At 32.1% G+C, this 18,558-nt stretch overlaps 1 protein-coding gene across 5 annotated transcripts in view; it reads left to right on the top strand.

Moving 5' to 3' along the window:
- Positions 1-18,558, top strand: part of LOC148283830 (EGFR adapter protein-like) — a 478,123-nt gene that overhangs the window by 363,679 nt on the left and 95,886 nt on the right. For all 5 annotated transcript variants that reach the window (XM_088243131.1, XM_088243132.1, XM_088243134.1 and 2 more), the window contains 2 exons: positions 5,353-5,427; positions 7,026-7,172. In XM_088243131.1, the coding sequence (XP_088099257.1) occupies positions 5,353-5,427; positions 7,026-7,172 (222 nt within the window). The remainder of the gene's footprint in view (positions 1-5,352; positions 5,428-7,025; positions 7,173-18,558) is intronic.

Genomic DNA, 18,558 nt, shown 5'->3' with positions numbered 1-18,558 from the left:
GCTCAAACATTTGCAAAATGGTGAATGTTACACGGTGTGTAAAGTGGCCACTTAAACCAGCCAATGACAGGTCATAAGCCCAGTAAATGTCTAGACTTCCATTTTACCATCTTTAAGGTATTCTCGATCCCTGTTGTAATTTATTACTATCATATGTGTTTTGTGTAAATAAGATTGTTATATATGTAATTTTTTTTATTTTCATCAACTCGGCAAGAAAAAAACGAAATCCGACATTAGCCTTTTTTGACGCAATACACACATTTTATGTTGACCCTTATCAAACTAAATCCATCAAACCAAATCTAAACAATGACCTATGGCATGGTAGGCGAATGTGCCAACTACTACGCTACAAGGCGGACATTTCTTCTCTTGATTTCCTTCTTCGGAATTTTTATCTGAGAGTAGCCATCGAGTCGAAATCACTCGTTCCGGATTCTGGTTCTATTTCACAAACAGAATATTATTCTTCATCCGCCCGGATACACGTGTTATAAATGATTGTTATTAGTTCTGACCCTAGACCGGAAGTCCCGTTTCTGTAGGCGTTTTACTTTGAGTAGTAGTACTTGAAAGCTTCGAATTTAAAGTATTGCTTCCGTCCTTAGTAACGTAAGTGTTTAGCGTAAGAATATAACTCGAACTATTCCATACGAAACACGGAAGTGTATAATCAGACATTCGTTAAGACCGTAAATAAAAGGAGTAATCTAATACTGTCACACTCGTAAAATATTTACGGTGTTTATTCTACGATGGAATTCATGAAATCTTTTCATCCTTATAATGTTGTCATTATTCCTCTTCCTCATCCAGAACATAAAGGTTAAGTGATCAGACCCACGCTTCAGGTGCCAGCCGAAAAACATTAAAATATGGCAGTTTGAACCACTTTAAAGGTTGTGGTGTATAGGACACTGAAGTGGCCCACCAATTGCAACTTATTTTTTTGACAATGACGAACGTGGAAAATATATGGAAGAACAGAGGTATATTGAAAGCGACAAAAATGAGATTGTTCAGAACTTAAGTCTTTCAATTTTTTTTTTATATGTGGCGGAAACATGGACGCAAAATGACACTATATGATATGTGCCCTTGAACATCTCAAGGGCACTACATCAGTGCTGGAGGCGTATGATAAGAATACTCTGGACAGCCAGACGCACCAACGTCTAAATTGTTCAGGGACTGAAGCTGACTGACAGACTCTCGACCATATGCCTCAAAAGAGTTCTCCAATATTTTGGTCACCTCGCAAGGAAAAAGGAAGATTGTCCGGATAAGATTGTTGTGGTCGGCAGCGTAGAGGGCAAAATAGGACAAGAGAGGTTTCTCATGCTCTCGTCGGACTATACGGAAAAGAGGCACTTTCTTTGTGATAGTTCTCAGAAATGCGGAGTGCCAATACAAGTGGAGGACTGCAGTCTCGAGAGCACGACATGGTGGTCACGACCCTAAGTGATGAGGGACCGACTTGGAAGAAGATATCATTTTTGTAACTTTGAAAGTAATTAGTAATTGATCAGTTCCGCGCTCAGGTGCCAGTTCAGAAATAATGAAATGTTGCAGTTTTGACAATCTTTAAAATCAATATGTCATGTCTACTGTGCCAGGAATTGAACTCAGGACCTTAAGAACGATAGGCATGCCAACCACTACAAAACAAGGCGGAGTTGTCACCACTCGATTTCAATATTCAGGACATTTCCCAGACAGCAGCCATCAAGTCATAGTCTTTCAAGGTTAATGTCCATTTTTATCTGCTTGGCCAAAGACAATGTTATAAAGAATGTGAATAAAATAAACACTACAATGTTTAAGATATTTTAATGTAATAAAATATTTCGAAAAGGTTAAGAACACTTTTTAGATGAAAAAAAATCAGTTAAGGCATTTACAGGTATGACGACCTGAAATTGTTACCTGTTCGTACCTAGTCTTACACATTTCATTCTCAATTTATTTGTTTTTGGAATAACAACCGATTACTACTAATATCGCTAGTTCAAAGAAAAAAAAATCTGCAAATAATCCTTTATAAATGTCCACAGCGTGCGAGTTAAAAAAATCATAAGAAGAAAAAAAAAGTTAAAAATAAATTAACACATAGTTTGAAATGGAAGAAACTAAAAACTATAAAAAAATAATAGAAATAGAAGGTATAAATGTTCATAAAAAGATAATCTAGGGCAACAACTATTCCAAAACCCTTCTCTTCAAAACTTCTTAATTATGTGAAGTTAAAAAGTGCTTTTATTGATGTCGGTATTTATTTTTTAATAAAAATAAATATGAGCGTTTTTATGATTTACCCGTGGTCGCGTGGTGTAGTGGTCAGCGCATTTCCCTGCCATGCAAAAGGTTTCGGGTTCGATTCCCGACATTGCTGATCTGAAATATTGATTTTAAACGGTGATTTAACACTAGAATATTTCATAGTCCCTGGACTGGTACCTGAAGCGTAAAACTGATCATCTTACCTTCATGTTACAAAAATGATCAAGATACGCTACGATTGGTGTACCAATACAGAACCCTTTGCACCATTAGATGCGGTAAGGGAATAAATGAATGAATATGATTCATCCAAATATTTCAACTTTGGGCCATTTTATTAGTTTTTAAATAATTTTACTAATTGAATCGGCATTCACTTTGTCAAACTTTATTTTAAATTATTATAAAAATATAACTTTGTTATTAGTGTTACACGATTTTTGTTATTTTACAAGAACACTACTACAGATTCGGGAGAGCACTCCCATCGACGGGTGATAAAAAACTTATAACTTATATCACCCGTCGATGAGAGGAGTTTTCACCCAAAACTATAGTAGTGTTCTAGCAAAAGAATAAAATGTGTGTAACACTAATAACGACCACAATCCGTTAGATTGTCTCTAGGAGATACACACGGAAAAATTAAAAATAATTGCGAATATGGGTAAAATCGTAAATGTTAAACAAATAATAAAGTGATAATTTAAACAAGCCAATGACATTAATCCTTGCAAAAAAATGACCTCTATCTCAGTTGTAATATTTCTATTTAATATTTTCTATTTTGTTGTATTTAAAAAAAATTGTCAACTAAGATTATATTTAGAGGCTTGTCTGCAGGTGGAAAAGAAAGGACACAGGAGAAAGATATGAAAAATACACCACAACACCCAGGCCAATTTCGAAAAAAATCTAGTGGAGAAAAGTTTGGGCCTACCGTGCTAACCCTGAATAGGTTCGATCGATTTCTGGGAGGGTTGAAGTGACGTTATTTAAAAAAAACGTTTTAAACTAAAACAAATTTGTCATAAATACGAATCACACCCTATCTTCCTGTAATAGATTAAATGCATTCAGTTTGTAATGTAGTGTCCTAGCACCATTGCAAGCGGATAGTAATTCGATTAGGCTGGCGATGAACCATTTTTAAGTTACAAGATTTTCACTTTCACAAACTTCCCGCCGAAGTAAATAAAGACTCTACCAGTTTAGAGCTAAAAAGCAGACGGTTAAAGCATTTCATAATTTAAAATTAAGACTTTGAATTTAAAAAAAATACTAAATGTGTTGTTGTGACTACTGGTTTCGAGACGTACTCGTCTCTTCGTCAGAATACCAATTAAACCAACATGCAAAACCTACTATACATCTTCACCATAGTTGTTGCCAAAAAATATAAAACCTACACGATAAATACTTGTGCAACAACTATAGTGAAGGTGTACAGGGGGTTTTGCCTGTTGGTTTAATTGGTGTCCTGACGAAGAGACGGGTACGTCTAGAAACCGGTAGACATAGAAAAGTTGGTAAGTGGTTATACAAATATATAAATATTATACAAATATTTAATAACATTTAATAAAATGTTTGACGAAAAAGTTAATGCTTTAAACATTAATAATTTGAAAAAATTAAGAAAGTTATTATTTTTCCTCTTTTATAACCTCATGCTATTTTTTTTTCAATTCATAATACTGTTTTTATAATTTTTTTTTTTGATTTTGTATAATTGATTTCTTTTTCTTTCTTTGTATTAGAAACTCGCCGACAAACTATTATTTGTTTTTATGGATTTATCATATTAGGAATAAAATTTATTATATACTAGGAAACATAGTACTAGAATCCCAACAGTCTATGCGCTATAAAGCTACAAGACGTGTTGCGATGTTGATTGTACGCACTTGTGCGCCCTTGAGGTGTTTTTCACAAAAATATAAATAAGAATAACAACAAAGAACTGTTACTATATTCCTAAATCTGTTTGTGAGATCAGGCAATGTTTAAAATACATACTTTTACGTCGCATAAAGAAGATAAGTATCTTGAAACTAGTAATACTCCTTTGATTTATGTGTTCCGAGCCCTGTTTAGCGTTTCCTTCGCCGGATATGTTACTTATTTGTTGAACGCGTATTAGGGAACTTCCTTCCAACTTCCGTTTTGACTAGAATTAATTGTGTAAGTAGACATTGTTTCTACGTGTGTAATTGTTTCGAGTGCGTCACGTCCGGTACACAAGTGAGTAGAGGAAATAACATTATTGTTTCTCATATCGGTGGGTGTTCTCAGGATATGAATGGGTAACGAATGTTTGCTGAGGAATGACAAACCAAGAACATCCATTTTTAGACTGAAATAATGTAAGCCGAAGGATGTATGGGAACATTTTTAACTCGTATATTGTATGAACTAATGATTACGCGGCGCAGTACGCAATTTAGTTATTTATTTATTATGTATTTCGTTGGGAAATTCCGAGCCAAAGAATACTTTTCCCAAGTTTTTTGACCAAGTAATTTACTAATTTTATTTTTATATACTAAATGTAAGTATAAAACAATTCAGTTTAAAATATTTTTTTTCAATTTACGCACTTTTAGACAAAGAATTATTTTATACAATAAAGTTCAGTTAACATACTACATATACTACATACATTTTACACCCTCTTTGAAAAGTAACAGTATTTTTAAATCTCATTAATATATTAATTATAAAATTCTGTGCATAGGATTTATTTTATACGATTCAAAAGATCTACGACAAACACAATTCTTTTTTTTAATTTGATAAATATGCTGTGAATAAAGTTCACTATATAGGTTTTGCAAATTCTTTGACAATGATACATTAAAATTATATTTTAAAAATGCATCGGCATTAATTAAGATTGTTTTAATTATAAAAAACCTTAAGAAGTAAGAAAGTACCTTAAGAAGTAGAGTTTAATAATTTTTTTTGTAGAAAAAGCTTATTTTTAGGTTCTAAAACCAATACTTTCACTGCCTATTTGAATGTCTGAAAATAAAATGTAATTGCTTATTATTATTTTTTATTTTTCAGGAAGCGGGGCGCGCTATTCCCGTGCTGATTGTGGTGTCTTTAGCGGGCGTAAAAGTATGCCGCCCGAACGATCAGGTAAAAACAAAAACTTTGTTTATAAACAGTAATTAGTTATTTCAATTTCTTAAATCAATTTATCCTTTATAGTATCATGTGACAGTTCTGTTCCAAACCATTTCAAGGCTCACGAAATCCAAAATGAACACCAAAGTTCATTTTAAATCAATGTACACATGTACACTAGGGTGGGCCGGTAATTTTTTTTTCTGATTTTCGAAATGAAAGGGGTCTAAAAAGTTGCCTTTTGGATTATTCGGAATGCAAAAAATATTTAAAAAAATACTTTTGGCCCTCAACCAGAGCTTGAAGTTTTTGAAAAAGTAGATTTTTTGCGCTAAATCGGCTGTCATTTCGTATTTAAGTAAGAAAATCGGCCTAATTCAATTTTCTAATGTACATTAAATTATATTAAATAAGCATCAAAGGGCGTGAGTTGCTCTTTATTTTGTAATAAATGGGAAACATCGTTTAAATGAGCCATTGTTTTCGTTTATATTAACCAGGCGCTCAACGGAATCAGTTCCGCGGAGTGTAAATTTTTTGCATTTCGGTAGTTTAAAAACGTGTTTGGATTTGTAATGTGATGATGTTATATCTTTACTAAGAAAAAAATGATTTTAGCAGTATGGATAATTAACAAAATGTTCTGACAGCGATAAACTTCAAACCTCGGTTGAGGGCCAAAAGTAGTATGGAATATTTTTTTTAATAATTTTTACATTCAATGTAATCCATAATGCAACTTTTTAGACCCCTTTCACTTTGATGTTTAAAAAAATAATAAACGTCATACATCACCGGCCCACTCTAATGTACACATTGTACACATTGTACACATGTACACATGCACACATGTACACTTTGCAAATAAAGTACATTTTCTCATTAACAGACGATAATGTTGGTTGATAGAAAGTTCATTTGAGATTCACTCGCCTCAAGACTAACTGGGACGTGTATTTGAAAGATTCGAAAAAAGATAATTATTTATTAGTGCTATTTAGGTAGTTCGTATTTAGTATTTAGCGTTGTGTTTATGAGCAAAATAATTGTTTTAACATATTTCATACTTCTTTGACCCTTTAAAATACTAAGTGGCATTTTAACACTCATCATCATCATCATTCCCTTTCCGTACCTAATGGTGCATAAGGCACTGAATTGGTACACCAATAGCAGTATATATTGATTATATTTGTTTCATGAAGGAAAGATGATCAGTCTTACGCTCCAGGTGCCAGTCAAGCGACTATAATATATACCAGAGCATAAACACCCTTTTCAATAGGTATTTCATATTAACCATGTCGGGAATCGATCCCGAGACCTCTTGCACGGTAGGCAAAGACGCTGACCAGTACACCACGAGGCCAACACTATGTGACATAAAATGTCACGCTCCAATTTTCTCACTTTAAAAAAAATATTGTGAAAATTTTGTAAAACTAAAATCCACGTGTTTCATTATTTGCAAAAACCTATAAAAACATTCAATATTTTTGCAATGAAGTTGAGTAATAAAGGGCTGAAATACCACATTTTTTTCATGTTTCATATGTGGTGATATCCATGAGACTTAGCCATGATTCCATCCATGATTTTACTTTCCACAGAGCGTACAGATGGCACATGCGCTCCGTCGCATATCGTACGCGACTTGTGAGCCCGCGCGCGCCCTTTTCGGGTTCGTGGCTCGGGAACCCCGAGGTCCTGCTCACTCACAGTTCTGCCATTCTTTTACCACGGATACTGCTAAACTGGTAAGTTTTTATTTTTTTGTTCTTTTTTATCCGCTCCAATGTGGAGCACGTGGACACCGCACGCCTCCAGGAGAGCCTATCGCCAGCCAGCACTCCCGCCTCCTCCCACGTCAATCCCGCGTTTCTTAGTATGGCGAATAAATCCGAAAGATCGTCTTCGATGTTTTTTTTAGGACGGTGCGGCAGGAGCCCGTAGACGTGAAGAATAGACAACTTGGGTTTAGGCTCTCCCGTGGCTTCCGCAGCGTCCGTTCTTAGACGTTAATGCTAGTTTATATAACATTATTATTTTTTTCATAGTGTCGTCCTTAATTTATATACATATATAATAATAACGTAATTCCTTATTTAATTTTATAATGAACAATAGTGAAAGTTAAGTTTCCTCCAAAATAATATGCTTTTTAAATAGAAAGCAAAATATCATTGTTACCAACCAATATAAAGAATAGTAAGTTAAATACAGGAGTAAGACGTAAGCTCAAATTATGCCTAATGGATTTTTTTAATAAATTAATGATATTTTTCATTCTTAATAATGTAATAAAATATGGTATTTTTTAAATTTATTTTTTTATTTTATTAACAAAAACGGCAAATCTGCCTTTTGCAAACATTTATTATATAAACATATTTGGCTTAGTATTTTTATTTTTTTTAAACATAAATTTCCTTATACCCAAGATTTATAAAAAAAAAAATTAAACCTAAAAATTATACAGCATATTCAGTAGAAGGTTTAAATAATAAAACATTCTACAGTAATACAACAAGAAAATCATAAGTTCTGTTTCATAAAGCTGGGCAAAGTAAACAAAAATCTGTATATATTATGAAATGCATGAATAAATAAATATAATTACCATTCACCATCTTTGAAAAAGTTCAAAAGGTTTGTTCTATAGGAACAATACCCTACGTTAAATATATCAGATATGTGGGAATAACTATTGCCGAGTTCATGAAGTCTATTTAACACGGCATTACAAGTATACACTGTCCGTGAATTGTTGCTACAAAACGGTGGCACCTGTAATGTTAGTAATGTTTTTAAAATAAAATTATTTTCAATGAAGTTTGAGTTGAGAGATATATTTTAAAATCTGCTGACGAGTTGTATGCTTACAATTCAGGGGGAATTTAATTTTAAACATCTTATGTAAATATTTAAAAAATAAATTTAAAAATCATCTTTTTATCAATGTAAAAATACTTTTACTGATGTTTTTATATTGAGTTTTATAAATTCAGTCGTAAGAATTGCTGGATATTTTTTAGGTTATTACGTAAGCTACCGTTATTTCGCTTCCTAAAATGTAAATTTTATTTTATGTTCATCTATACGAGATTTGCAATTTTAAAAAATCAAAACGGGGGATTCGTTCCATGAGGTAAAAAACACAGTGTAAAAAAAATTCCAAATTAAAAAATTAATGCTGGATGGATTTTTTTGTATGAAAATCGATTACTTATTTTATTTAAGTAAATTAAACTGTGTGCTAAATATTTATTGTACCTAAGATTTAAAGAAAATATAACATGACATTAATACATTTTTCAAAAATCGTTAGAAAGATTATTTACCATCGCTGGTATATTATATGCTCATTAGGTAAAAGAGCAATGTATTGCATTCCAAAAGGCGGCCTCCGTGGTGTAGTGGTCAAGACGCTTGACTCACGCACGGAAGGTTCCGGGTTCGATTCCCGGTGAGAACACAAAAACTAAAATGTGATTTTTCTCAAGCCTGGTTGTTCTGTGATGTATTTCACCACTGTAATTGGGCCTCCTGGCCTGTTGTGGTGCAAAAAAAAAAAAAAAATGAAATGAAAAAAACAAATTGTATAATTTATATTACTTTTACGCATTGTTTAATTAATGTTCATAATATATATTGTACCGTGTTATTTCGAAACCGTGTAAAAACGCCATTTAAAACGAAGTTGTAGGGCATTTTTGTACATATTAAACAGTTATTTTTTTATTTTAATCATTAATGCAATATAAAATGCTGTATGCGTATATAGAGTGTTTAAATAAATAAATAAAAAAACTTCCTTGAACTGATGACTAATGAAAACAGCAATGTAAAAATGGACAAGAATATAAATTACAATGACTAGTAGTTTTGAAAACTTTTAATACATAATACAAAATAAAAAAGCACCATTTGCATGAACATTACGAATAATTAAGTTTTCAATCAAATAAGTAATAAAAGCACAAAAATGAGAACACCACAATACCTTTTTTTTCAGATGTAATGTAATCAAATATGCATCTAATTCAACGTTTCAAACTAGGTTTAATCTTCATCTAATGGATACAGTTTATCTAATGAAGCACCTTCCAAACTCAATCACGCGAAAGCAAAGTTTAATTTCCAAAAGCTCAAACCCGCTCGACTGATAAGTCCTTTGATATGAAAGTATGGAGGGCAATGATGCGTTACGAAATTATTATATAAGTTGCTCAAAAGGCTGGAAATACGATATTGAGTGTGAAGGCTATTTTCAATCCGCTCACCTTTGAACACGTTAACACACCTGATTGTGCATATAAGTTTATTGAAATAACCCAGCTATAATAGGTTAAATACGAGTACTATTTTTAACAAATTATTACAAAAATCAACTCCGTTTCATTGTTTCAAAGGTAGTGAACGGTAATTTTCATTTGTTAGGTTATTATTATGTACTTACATATTAACAATTTTATTTATATTGGTATAATAATTCATTTCATTATTCTTTACGTGTATGATTTCGTATATTTTTGTTAATTTTATTGTATTGAAATTATTCCGAATTCTAAAAAATATTTTTGTCCAACATTTTTCCAAATATTTTTGTCCAATAATTGTGTTGTAAAAATATTATGTATAGCGTCGTCGACCTGCCAATATCTGTTAAGTAACATTTCAATAATAAAAGTATGGTTTATACCTATTGATGATGAGTTAATATATTTTTAAAAAAATAAAAATTATGTAATTTTATTTTGAAAAAAATAGATTTATATACTTTACTGTAACAAAATTGTATAATCTGTATATGAAATTAAATGTACTTTAAATTAGTTGCAACAGAGAGGGAAAACATTTTTGAGAAGGAAATATGAAAGACTAGGCATTGACAGGGCTTATGACCTGTCATTGGCTGGTTTAAGTGGCCTCATCACACACTCTGTAACATTCACTATTCTGCATACGTTTAAACATCCACATTTCCTTAACTCTTCCATCTGTTGACTTTTGTGAAGTAAAAGAGCTGAAACCTTTATTATTTAGGTGAGATTCATCCGGCAGAACCAATTCACCTACTAAGCAACTTAATTATTTTTTTTATACTTCTTCTTTTACCAGGTAGTGTGTGAAGTGCCACTTAAACCAGCAAATGACAGGTCAAAAGCCCTGTTAACGCTTGGACTTCCCTATTCAAAAATGTTTTCCCTACCTGTTCCAACAAATGTAGATCAAAATAACTCCCTAAGCAAGAAATCCAGCCAGTCTACAAGCATTTGGACATACTCAAAACATTGTTGAATTAATAAAACTTTTGAAAAATAATGTTTACTGTACAGGTATTGCCGGCGCAACGACGATAATTATATTTTGCAGAAAAAAAAATTAAATCTTTCATCTATATTAATTTATTGAAAGCCCATGGAAAATGGAGTTGTCAACAGCACCAATAGTATAATTTTCAGTACATAAGTTGCAAGGTGTTGGACTTCTTGATTTTGTATAAATCCATTTCAAGACCATTCTTTCTAGAAGCTTTGCATAGTTCTTTTACTATAGTTCCCAGTTCATTTACCTCTTCACTTATTATCACTGCATTGTCTGCAAAACGAAGGTGATTTAAATAATAACCATTTATTTTTATGCCTTTATTATTTTTTCATAATCTGATAATTCTTTTTTTTGCATCACAACAGGCCAGGAGGCCCAATTACCGTGGTGAATTACTTAAGAAAACACCCAGGCTTGAGAAAAATCACATTTTAAATTTTTGTGTTCTCTCCGGGAGTCGAACCTGGAACCTTCCAAGCGTGAGTCAAGCGTCTTGACTGCTACACCACAGAGGCCGCCATCTAATCAACGTCTTAAAAACATCTCTTGAGACTAATGTAAAAAGTTTTGGAGAAATCGTGTCACCCTGTCTTACACCCTTTTTAATCTTGATTTTCTCGTCGTTAGGTCGTCGTATACGTTCAGATTCATAGTAGCATTTGCATATACATATTTTATCAACCTCGTTCATCTAGAATAAATTCTGACATTTTCAAGTGCACTAATAATTGCCCAGGTTTCCACAGAATCGAATGCTTCACGGTGATTCACAAAAACCACGTGTATTAAAGTCATATGAATTCAAATGTTCTAAAAGTCTATGTTAACTATTTCTCTTCCGCACCATCTTATATTTGAGCCAAAACAATTGGATTACATTGGAATGCATGCACCAATGCAATGTCCCAATAAAAAAATGAAAAAAAAGAGAAAGTATTGAAATAAATGGACGGAATAAGTCAGTAATTTACAAAAAATAATAAGTAAATACTAATAATAAATAAAAGACCAAGATAAAATGTTAGCGGGTTTATTTTGATATTTATATATTACATGCACTATGTGCAGAAGTGCACGTGCTCAGTGCACACTGATTTAAAATGTTCCCTTGCTCTAACGGTAGTATGCGGCGTACTGCACCAGTGACCTGTAAAAATGCTTCCATACAAAGGCCATTTCCGCTTTAAGTACTCTACTGATTTAATGTAAATATACCCTAACCTAAGAATCTAGTAGATCCGCTTCGGAGTTTAAGGGTTGTAGCGTGAAATATTCCGGGATTCTATTTTTGACAAGTTCGACATGGTTTTAAACACTGTGTTTTACTACGAAATTGCTTATTTCAATAATGTTTTCAGTATGTCCAAATTTTTTCAGACTGGCTGGATTTCCGCCCATGGGATTTATTCAGATCAAAATCTGTTGCAACAGAGGGAAAAAAAATTGAGAAGGGAATTAGGAGTCTACGTATTTACAGGGCTTATGACCTTATGTTGGCTGGTTTAAGGGGGTTGGTTCTCTGGTTTGATGGGTTAAAAAATCGTTTTTTTTTAGCATGTTTCCTTAATATATCTTTAATATGTTAGTAAAGTGAACTTTGAAAATTTGAAGACATTATTAAGATACAGCAGTTAGAAGAGGCAGGTATTTGGAGCGCTGGTATGAGTTGTAACTGTACTTGAAACTTCAAACGTGTTTTTCTCAATACTATGTTTTTCAAACTTTCTTCCATCATATCTTGAGAACAGCTCCGCTGATTCACTTCAAATTTATAGGGTCGATTCAACATATATAGACGCACAGAACGATTAATTATCACTCCAAAATTTTAAATGTTTTTTTTTTGACAAAAAGTTGATAAAAAATACATGAAATTCGAATTTTTTTGTTCCGAAGTCTGTCGAAAATCCAATTTTCAATTTTTCTTTTCATAATAGTCCATTCCGTGGATATAAGCTTACAAATTAAAGCACCGCCAATTTTTGAAGTTTCAAATAAGCCAATCAGTTGATTTTGTAGAGGGAATGAGCGTCCATTTTTTCGAGGGAGGTGTTCTTAGAGCGTTATAATTATGGTTTTTATAAATATTTTTAGCCTTAAACTTATATGTTTACTTTTGAAACCCTTAAAAATAAATGGTAAACATTCCAAAGTTCTTGCTCTTCATTAATTGTCACAAAAAAATCCCAAAAATATGCTGAAAAATCCGACCGTCAAACCAGAGAACCCCCTTAAGTGGCCACTTTAAAATAAATTTCGTATCATATTTAGCTCATTTTATTTTAATTGTACGTATCGCTAGCCCAAAGCAACAGTGAGATAAACCCAGAATTTTCAATTTTAAGAAAATCATTATGATATGTTAAATGAAAAAAAATAACTTGGCTATTTCATGTATTTGAAAATAAAGAATTCGATTCATAATCAACTTTGAATGATTTAATACAGTCCGACCCTATGCAAACCTAGAAGTCCGATTATCTTAGAATTTGTTTTTAGCGATACCTCACTGTTGCTTCAGGCCAGCAAGAAAAATGAAACGTAACATACTCACAAATATTATTTTTCTTTTTTAACTTTGACGAGGGAAGTTGCTCGAAGGGTGGTTTTCGGAATGTTGTAGCCTTAGTATATAAGAGTATATTAACACACACATACCCTAATGCATGGAGACCGTCTCACATTCTGACTGTCTTATTCTATTAGAATAATGAATTGAAGAGTTTCCAAATATTTCCTAAATATTCAACTTGGATTACGTTACATAAAAGAGTCTAGCATACATTTTTATAAAATTTTAATAAATTATGTTAACATTCCCCCTTTAGGTATGAAAATATTTCCCTTCGCTTGAAATTAGCATCGCAAATATCTGGAAATTTATGGAATAATGCGATGATGAGACTTCATACAAATAATTCTTATTTTCAACATTGGTTTTTATATTTATTTATACTTTTACAATGCTTGAATTTTTTTTTATACGGAATAATGTGCCCTCTCTGGGGTGTCCCGTGCTGAGGGAAACATTTTACAAAAAGTGAAACATGCCTTAAATTAGTTATTTAACAAAGTTTACATAATAATAATAATAAAAAACATAATCAATCTAATTAACCTAATTATCATTAACATAAAAAGCAATATATATTAAAATAATCATAAAAACATAACCAATTTATATAAACCCATAGACCAAATTTCACAAACAGAACACATTTTACCTATTGGGCTTGATCCATTCATCGATTATGTATGTCCAAATGTTTGCAGCGGACTGGATTTCCTCTCTAGGGAGTTATTTTGATCAAAATTTGTTGCATCAGAGAAAAAAAACATTTTTGACAATGGAATACAGAAGTCAAGGCATTTACAGGGCTTATGACCTGTCATTGACTGGTTCACTAGAAACATGTCCACCTCGTTGTGTGATCGTTAGTACATTTGCTTTCCATTAGTTCGATTTCTAAGAAAGTCGACATGAAATGTTGACTAAAAATGTGGTTCAATAATGCAATATTACATGTTCCTATACCGACGCCTGAAGCGCAAGCCTGAACAACTAAACTTCGTGTAACGGATGACCATTATTTGGTATAATAATGCACTGACTTATGCACCATCGGATGGGGAGGTGGGGGGGGGGGTATGATGATAATGATTATGATATCTTTTAGGTGTGCAGTCATGAATGTTTTTGTAGATTATTTTATCTATTCAATAAACATTTTATTTAAATACTCGTCTATTTTATTTTTGGACAAAAAAAACTTTAATCAAATTAGAACAATTATAAATAATAATAAACAAAACAAAAACACTGTTATCTGTAACTACCACGTACTCACTCTCACCCTCACCCACCCTCACTCACTCTCACCCATGAAATAATATAAGAGAAGGGCCGCCTCGTAGGTTCTAAACTTCATATGAAATGAATCACCGATATCTTGGTACTTATAACCCAGCGTATAAAGTAAATTGATGACTGTTGATGATGACCAAAGTATTGTTCCCATGGTATTAATAGGTTTGGCGAGTTGTCCTTTTTCGGTACATTAAAGTTAATTTGTGATAAAATTGCAGGGGTGTCAAACATATGCATTTGTTGTGTGATATTATTGACACACTAAAATTTATTATTGTATTTAAATGTGTGAAGTTAATTGCTCAATAGTGATAAAGTACTCTCTTATGAAGGTATATCCATCGATTGTAGTTATTGACAAACATTATCGAACTAACCCCAAAATTCATTCGTAATTAAGTCTATCAAAGCCTTTTGATGCCCTAAAACCAGTTTTTTATTTATTAAAAAAAAAATATATTTTAATCTCGCAAAATGTTTATTATTATTAAGAATAATAAAAATAATGATGATTTATTAACAGAAATAATTTATTACAAATTTTATCAACTACATACACACATAGGTAATAGATTTCTCTGTATCATTGTCTACCTAACTAGATACAACCTGTTTTAAGGCAGACATTTTTATGCAAAATAAACAATAACATTACTACCTACTAGTTAATTTACTATACAGTTAAACAATATTAATTTATACCATTTATTATTAAATAATGTTTTTGAGTACATTTTCCATTTTTTCTCGACCTAAACCCAGTAACCATTTTTTTGCAAATTTATTAAATTGAATCCGGGTCATGGTTTTGCCAAGTTTGGGTAACATATTGAATATGACGGCCTCCGTGGTGTAGTGGTCAAGACGCTTGACTCACGCACGGAAGGTTCCGGGTTCAATTCCCGGTGAGGACACAAAAATTAAAATGTAATTGTTCTCAAGCCTGGGTGCTCTGTGATGTAATTCACCACTGTAATTAGGCCTCCTGGCCTATTGTGGTGCAAAAAAATTTAAAATTTAAAAAAATAAATATATTTTGGGGCCCAGAAACCTGAAATTTCTTTGGCCGAATTCAGAGTTTGTGGTAAACCCCATGACCTGTCCTCTAGTTTGACATCTGGTAGTGTGAGAGTGTTCCTTTTGGGATTTGGTAGAATAATTTGCTTTCACAAACATTATAATTCTAAAAATATATAATTGTTTTACATCTAAAATCTAAAATTTCTCAAATAACTTGATAAACATTAAATTTTCTTTGTTAAATGTTTGAACAAAGATGAAGGAAAGAAAGAAAAAATAAAGAAATCAAGGGATTCTGGTACTTACCATAATTAAGTATTTGGTTGGTTTGAGTTGTCATAATTTTATCCATGTTTGAGCATTCATAAATAATATGAAATACTTTATATACTCATTATATATTGAATTTTTTCACCAAACGTTTTTTTCCGCTTATAAATCAAAAAATAATATTTGCAATCTTGTAATATGTACCTTAATTCCAACGAGTAGTAAATAACTTACCATCAGAAAATCGGAATAAAATCGTTGTAGAGTGGTGTTAAAACCATGGACCTCTGATCCATGAGTCTGCATCATTAGCCACGGGAACACAGCCCGAATTAAATGTTTGTATATAACCACTTACTCACCGACTCTTTTATGTCTACCGATTTCGAGACGTACCCGCCTCTTCGTCGGGACACTTATTACACTACCATGTAAATCTTCCAACGTCATGTTCAATAATTGATTGTTTACAATGCTTTGCTTTCAGGCCGTACTCGCCTTTAATAAACAATCAAAATAATATTTTTACTACGAAGTTACTACTTCAAATATAAATAATGTTTTGTCGGGGAATTGGGTATTAAAAGCATAACATAAAAACTAATAAATATAGTGCGATTTGCATGTTAGTGTGATTAGTGTCCTGACGAAGAGAATGGTGTTTAGTAAATAACGGCATTTATCGATATTATTCCTGGCTGATTACCTTTCTTTCCCATCCTTTCCCTATTATGGTACATACCTTACATCAAGAAAGAAGATATTCAAAATTAGAACATTTGGATTTGGAACAAAACAAACATTTTCGACACATTACATAAGATTGCATAAAAATTCTTGGATTCGTCGCGCGTCGTTCAGTCCGCTTTTCGTTAATAAGGGTTCGTCTCGAAACCGGTAGACATAGAAAAGTCGGTAAGTGGTTATATACAAATATAACCTGTCTTTTTGCATACCCAGAAGTAATGTGGTATGTTTTCATAGCAATTTTGCAGGATAGCAAAAACAATATTTTTCAATTTTATTCATGCTTGTAACTTATTGAATTAGCGTGTTGACATTATAATGGTCAGTTTTTTTTAATAAATATTTATGGTAGTTCTTTGAAAATATAAAAATAACACTGTGGCATCAAACATCATACATATTTACTGCAGTGTTATTCTCGATATTTTACTCCATCGATTTAAAAGAATACTGTAGTTTGTGGCATATCTCCCACAAATGAAATTGATATCCTAAAAAATAGAAAAAAAATGTGGTTAGACAGCAATCATAACTCACAACAGCCTTATTTAATCTTACAATAGTTCTGTCCTCGTAAGCAAATAGGCAGCTTTTCGACAATAATTACAAAATGAGTTAAATATGAGGTAATGTTCTACAAGAAATTCCCAACCATCTATACTTATATCATAAACACGAATGTGTGTCCTTCACGTCTCAACGGAGCGATCGATTGACTCAATTTCCTGCATAGTGAAATAGCCAACTTACTTTTTAATCCGATTTTTTTTTTTAATCCTGAAATATTGTAACAATGAGTAACATTATTTGAAAATAAGCAGGCGGTAAGGTGGGATGTCAAAACAAATCAATTTGAAATTAATTCGTTTAATTTCTGTAATTGACTTGCTATATCTATGATAACTTTGGTTTGCTTTTCGTTTTAGTTTTTCAGTAGTATATTGTATTTGAACATAATAAAGTTGCTACGTCACCATATACTAAAACTAAAGGATCATCGTATTTTTTTCATTGCAATAGTTGGAAAACCAACATGTTTTTAATCTTGATAAAATATATCAATCCATTAGAAAAATTCTTATTGATAAACAAAAACTCTTATCGATAAACGGCACAACTAATTAATTACTTAAATAATTTCTCCCTACTACCACTTAAACGAAGACGCGGGTAAAAGCTAGTTTCATATAGGTAAAGCAAAAACCAGTCAAAACAATATTACAAAAACAATATTAGTAAAAAGTATATTATAAAAATATATTAAATGTGGCAAAAAATTGGTTGTTTTCTTAGAATCAAATGACAAACTATGTTTTTACTTATGACTGAGTTGATAAATTCTCACATGTGTCGTATCTCAAAATACGACTTTGCAAATAGTTGCATTTTCACTTATGCGATGCGATTTATTGAAATGTTTGACGGCAAAAATAATGGTTTAAATTTTATTATTTTATCGTGCACTGAGTATTAACTAAATTTATGAATTTTTATTCGCGATGGTTTCACTGGGACCGCACACAGTGTGATAATTTTGCAGTTAGCTCGGTATTGTTTATTGCTATCCTACATGGCTAATGCGTTTAGCTGTCTTAAATTAACTGTATCATCCCACACAGGAATTTCTTTAGCTAATGACAGCTTATCTCGTTTGGTCACCACCATCTTGAAATACATTTCCCGCCAACGCAGCTCGTGACAGTGTTTCAGCACATAAAAAATATCGCTAACAAAAGCGTATGTGTAAAGAAAAAAAGGTGTTAGACATGAAACTCGTTAGCAAAAAAGGAATTAGTCCCTACCTTATTTTTTAAATTCCTCAAACTTATTAAGTTCTAAATTATCGAATCTTTACATTTATTTGTTTTTAAATTTGTATAAACCACTTAATTTTTTTTTAAGTACAC

The sequence above is a fragment of the Micrasema longulum genome, unplaced genomic scaffold, assembly GCF_059751315.1.
Source record: "Micrasema longulum isolate JH-2025_06_02 unplaced genomic scaffold, ASM5975131v1 h1tg000191l, whole genome shotgun sequence".
NCBI lineage: Eukaryota > Metazoa > Arthropoda > Insecta > Trichoptera > Brachycentridae > Micrasema > Micrasema longulum.
Note: the sequence above shows the minus strand (reverse complement) of the source record. Positions and strands in the feature narration are given on the sequence as shown.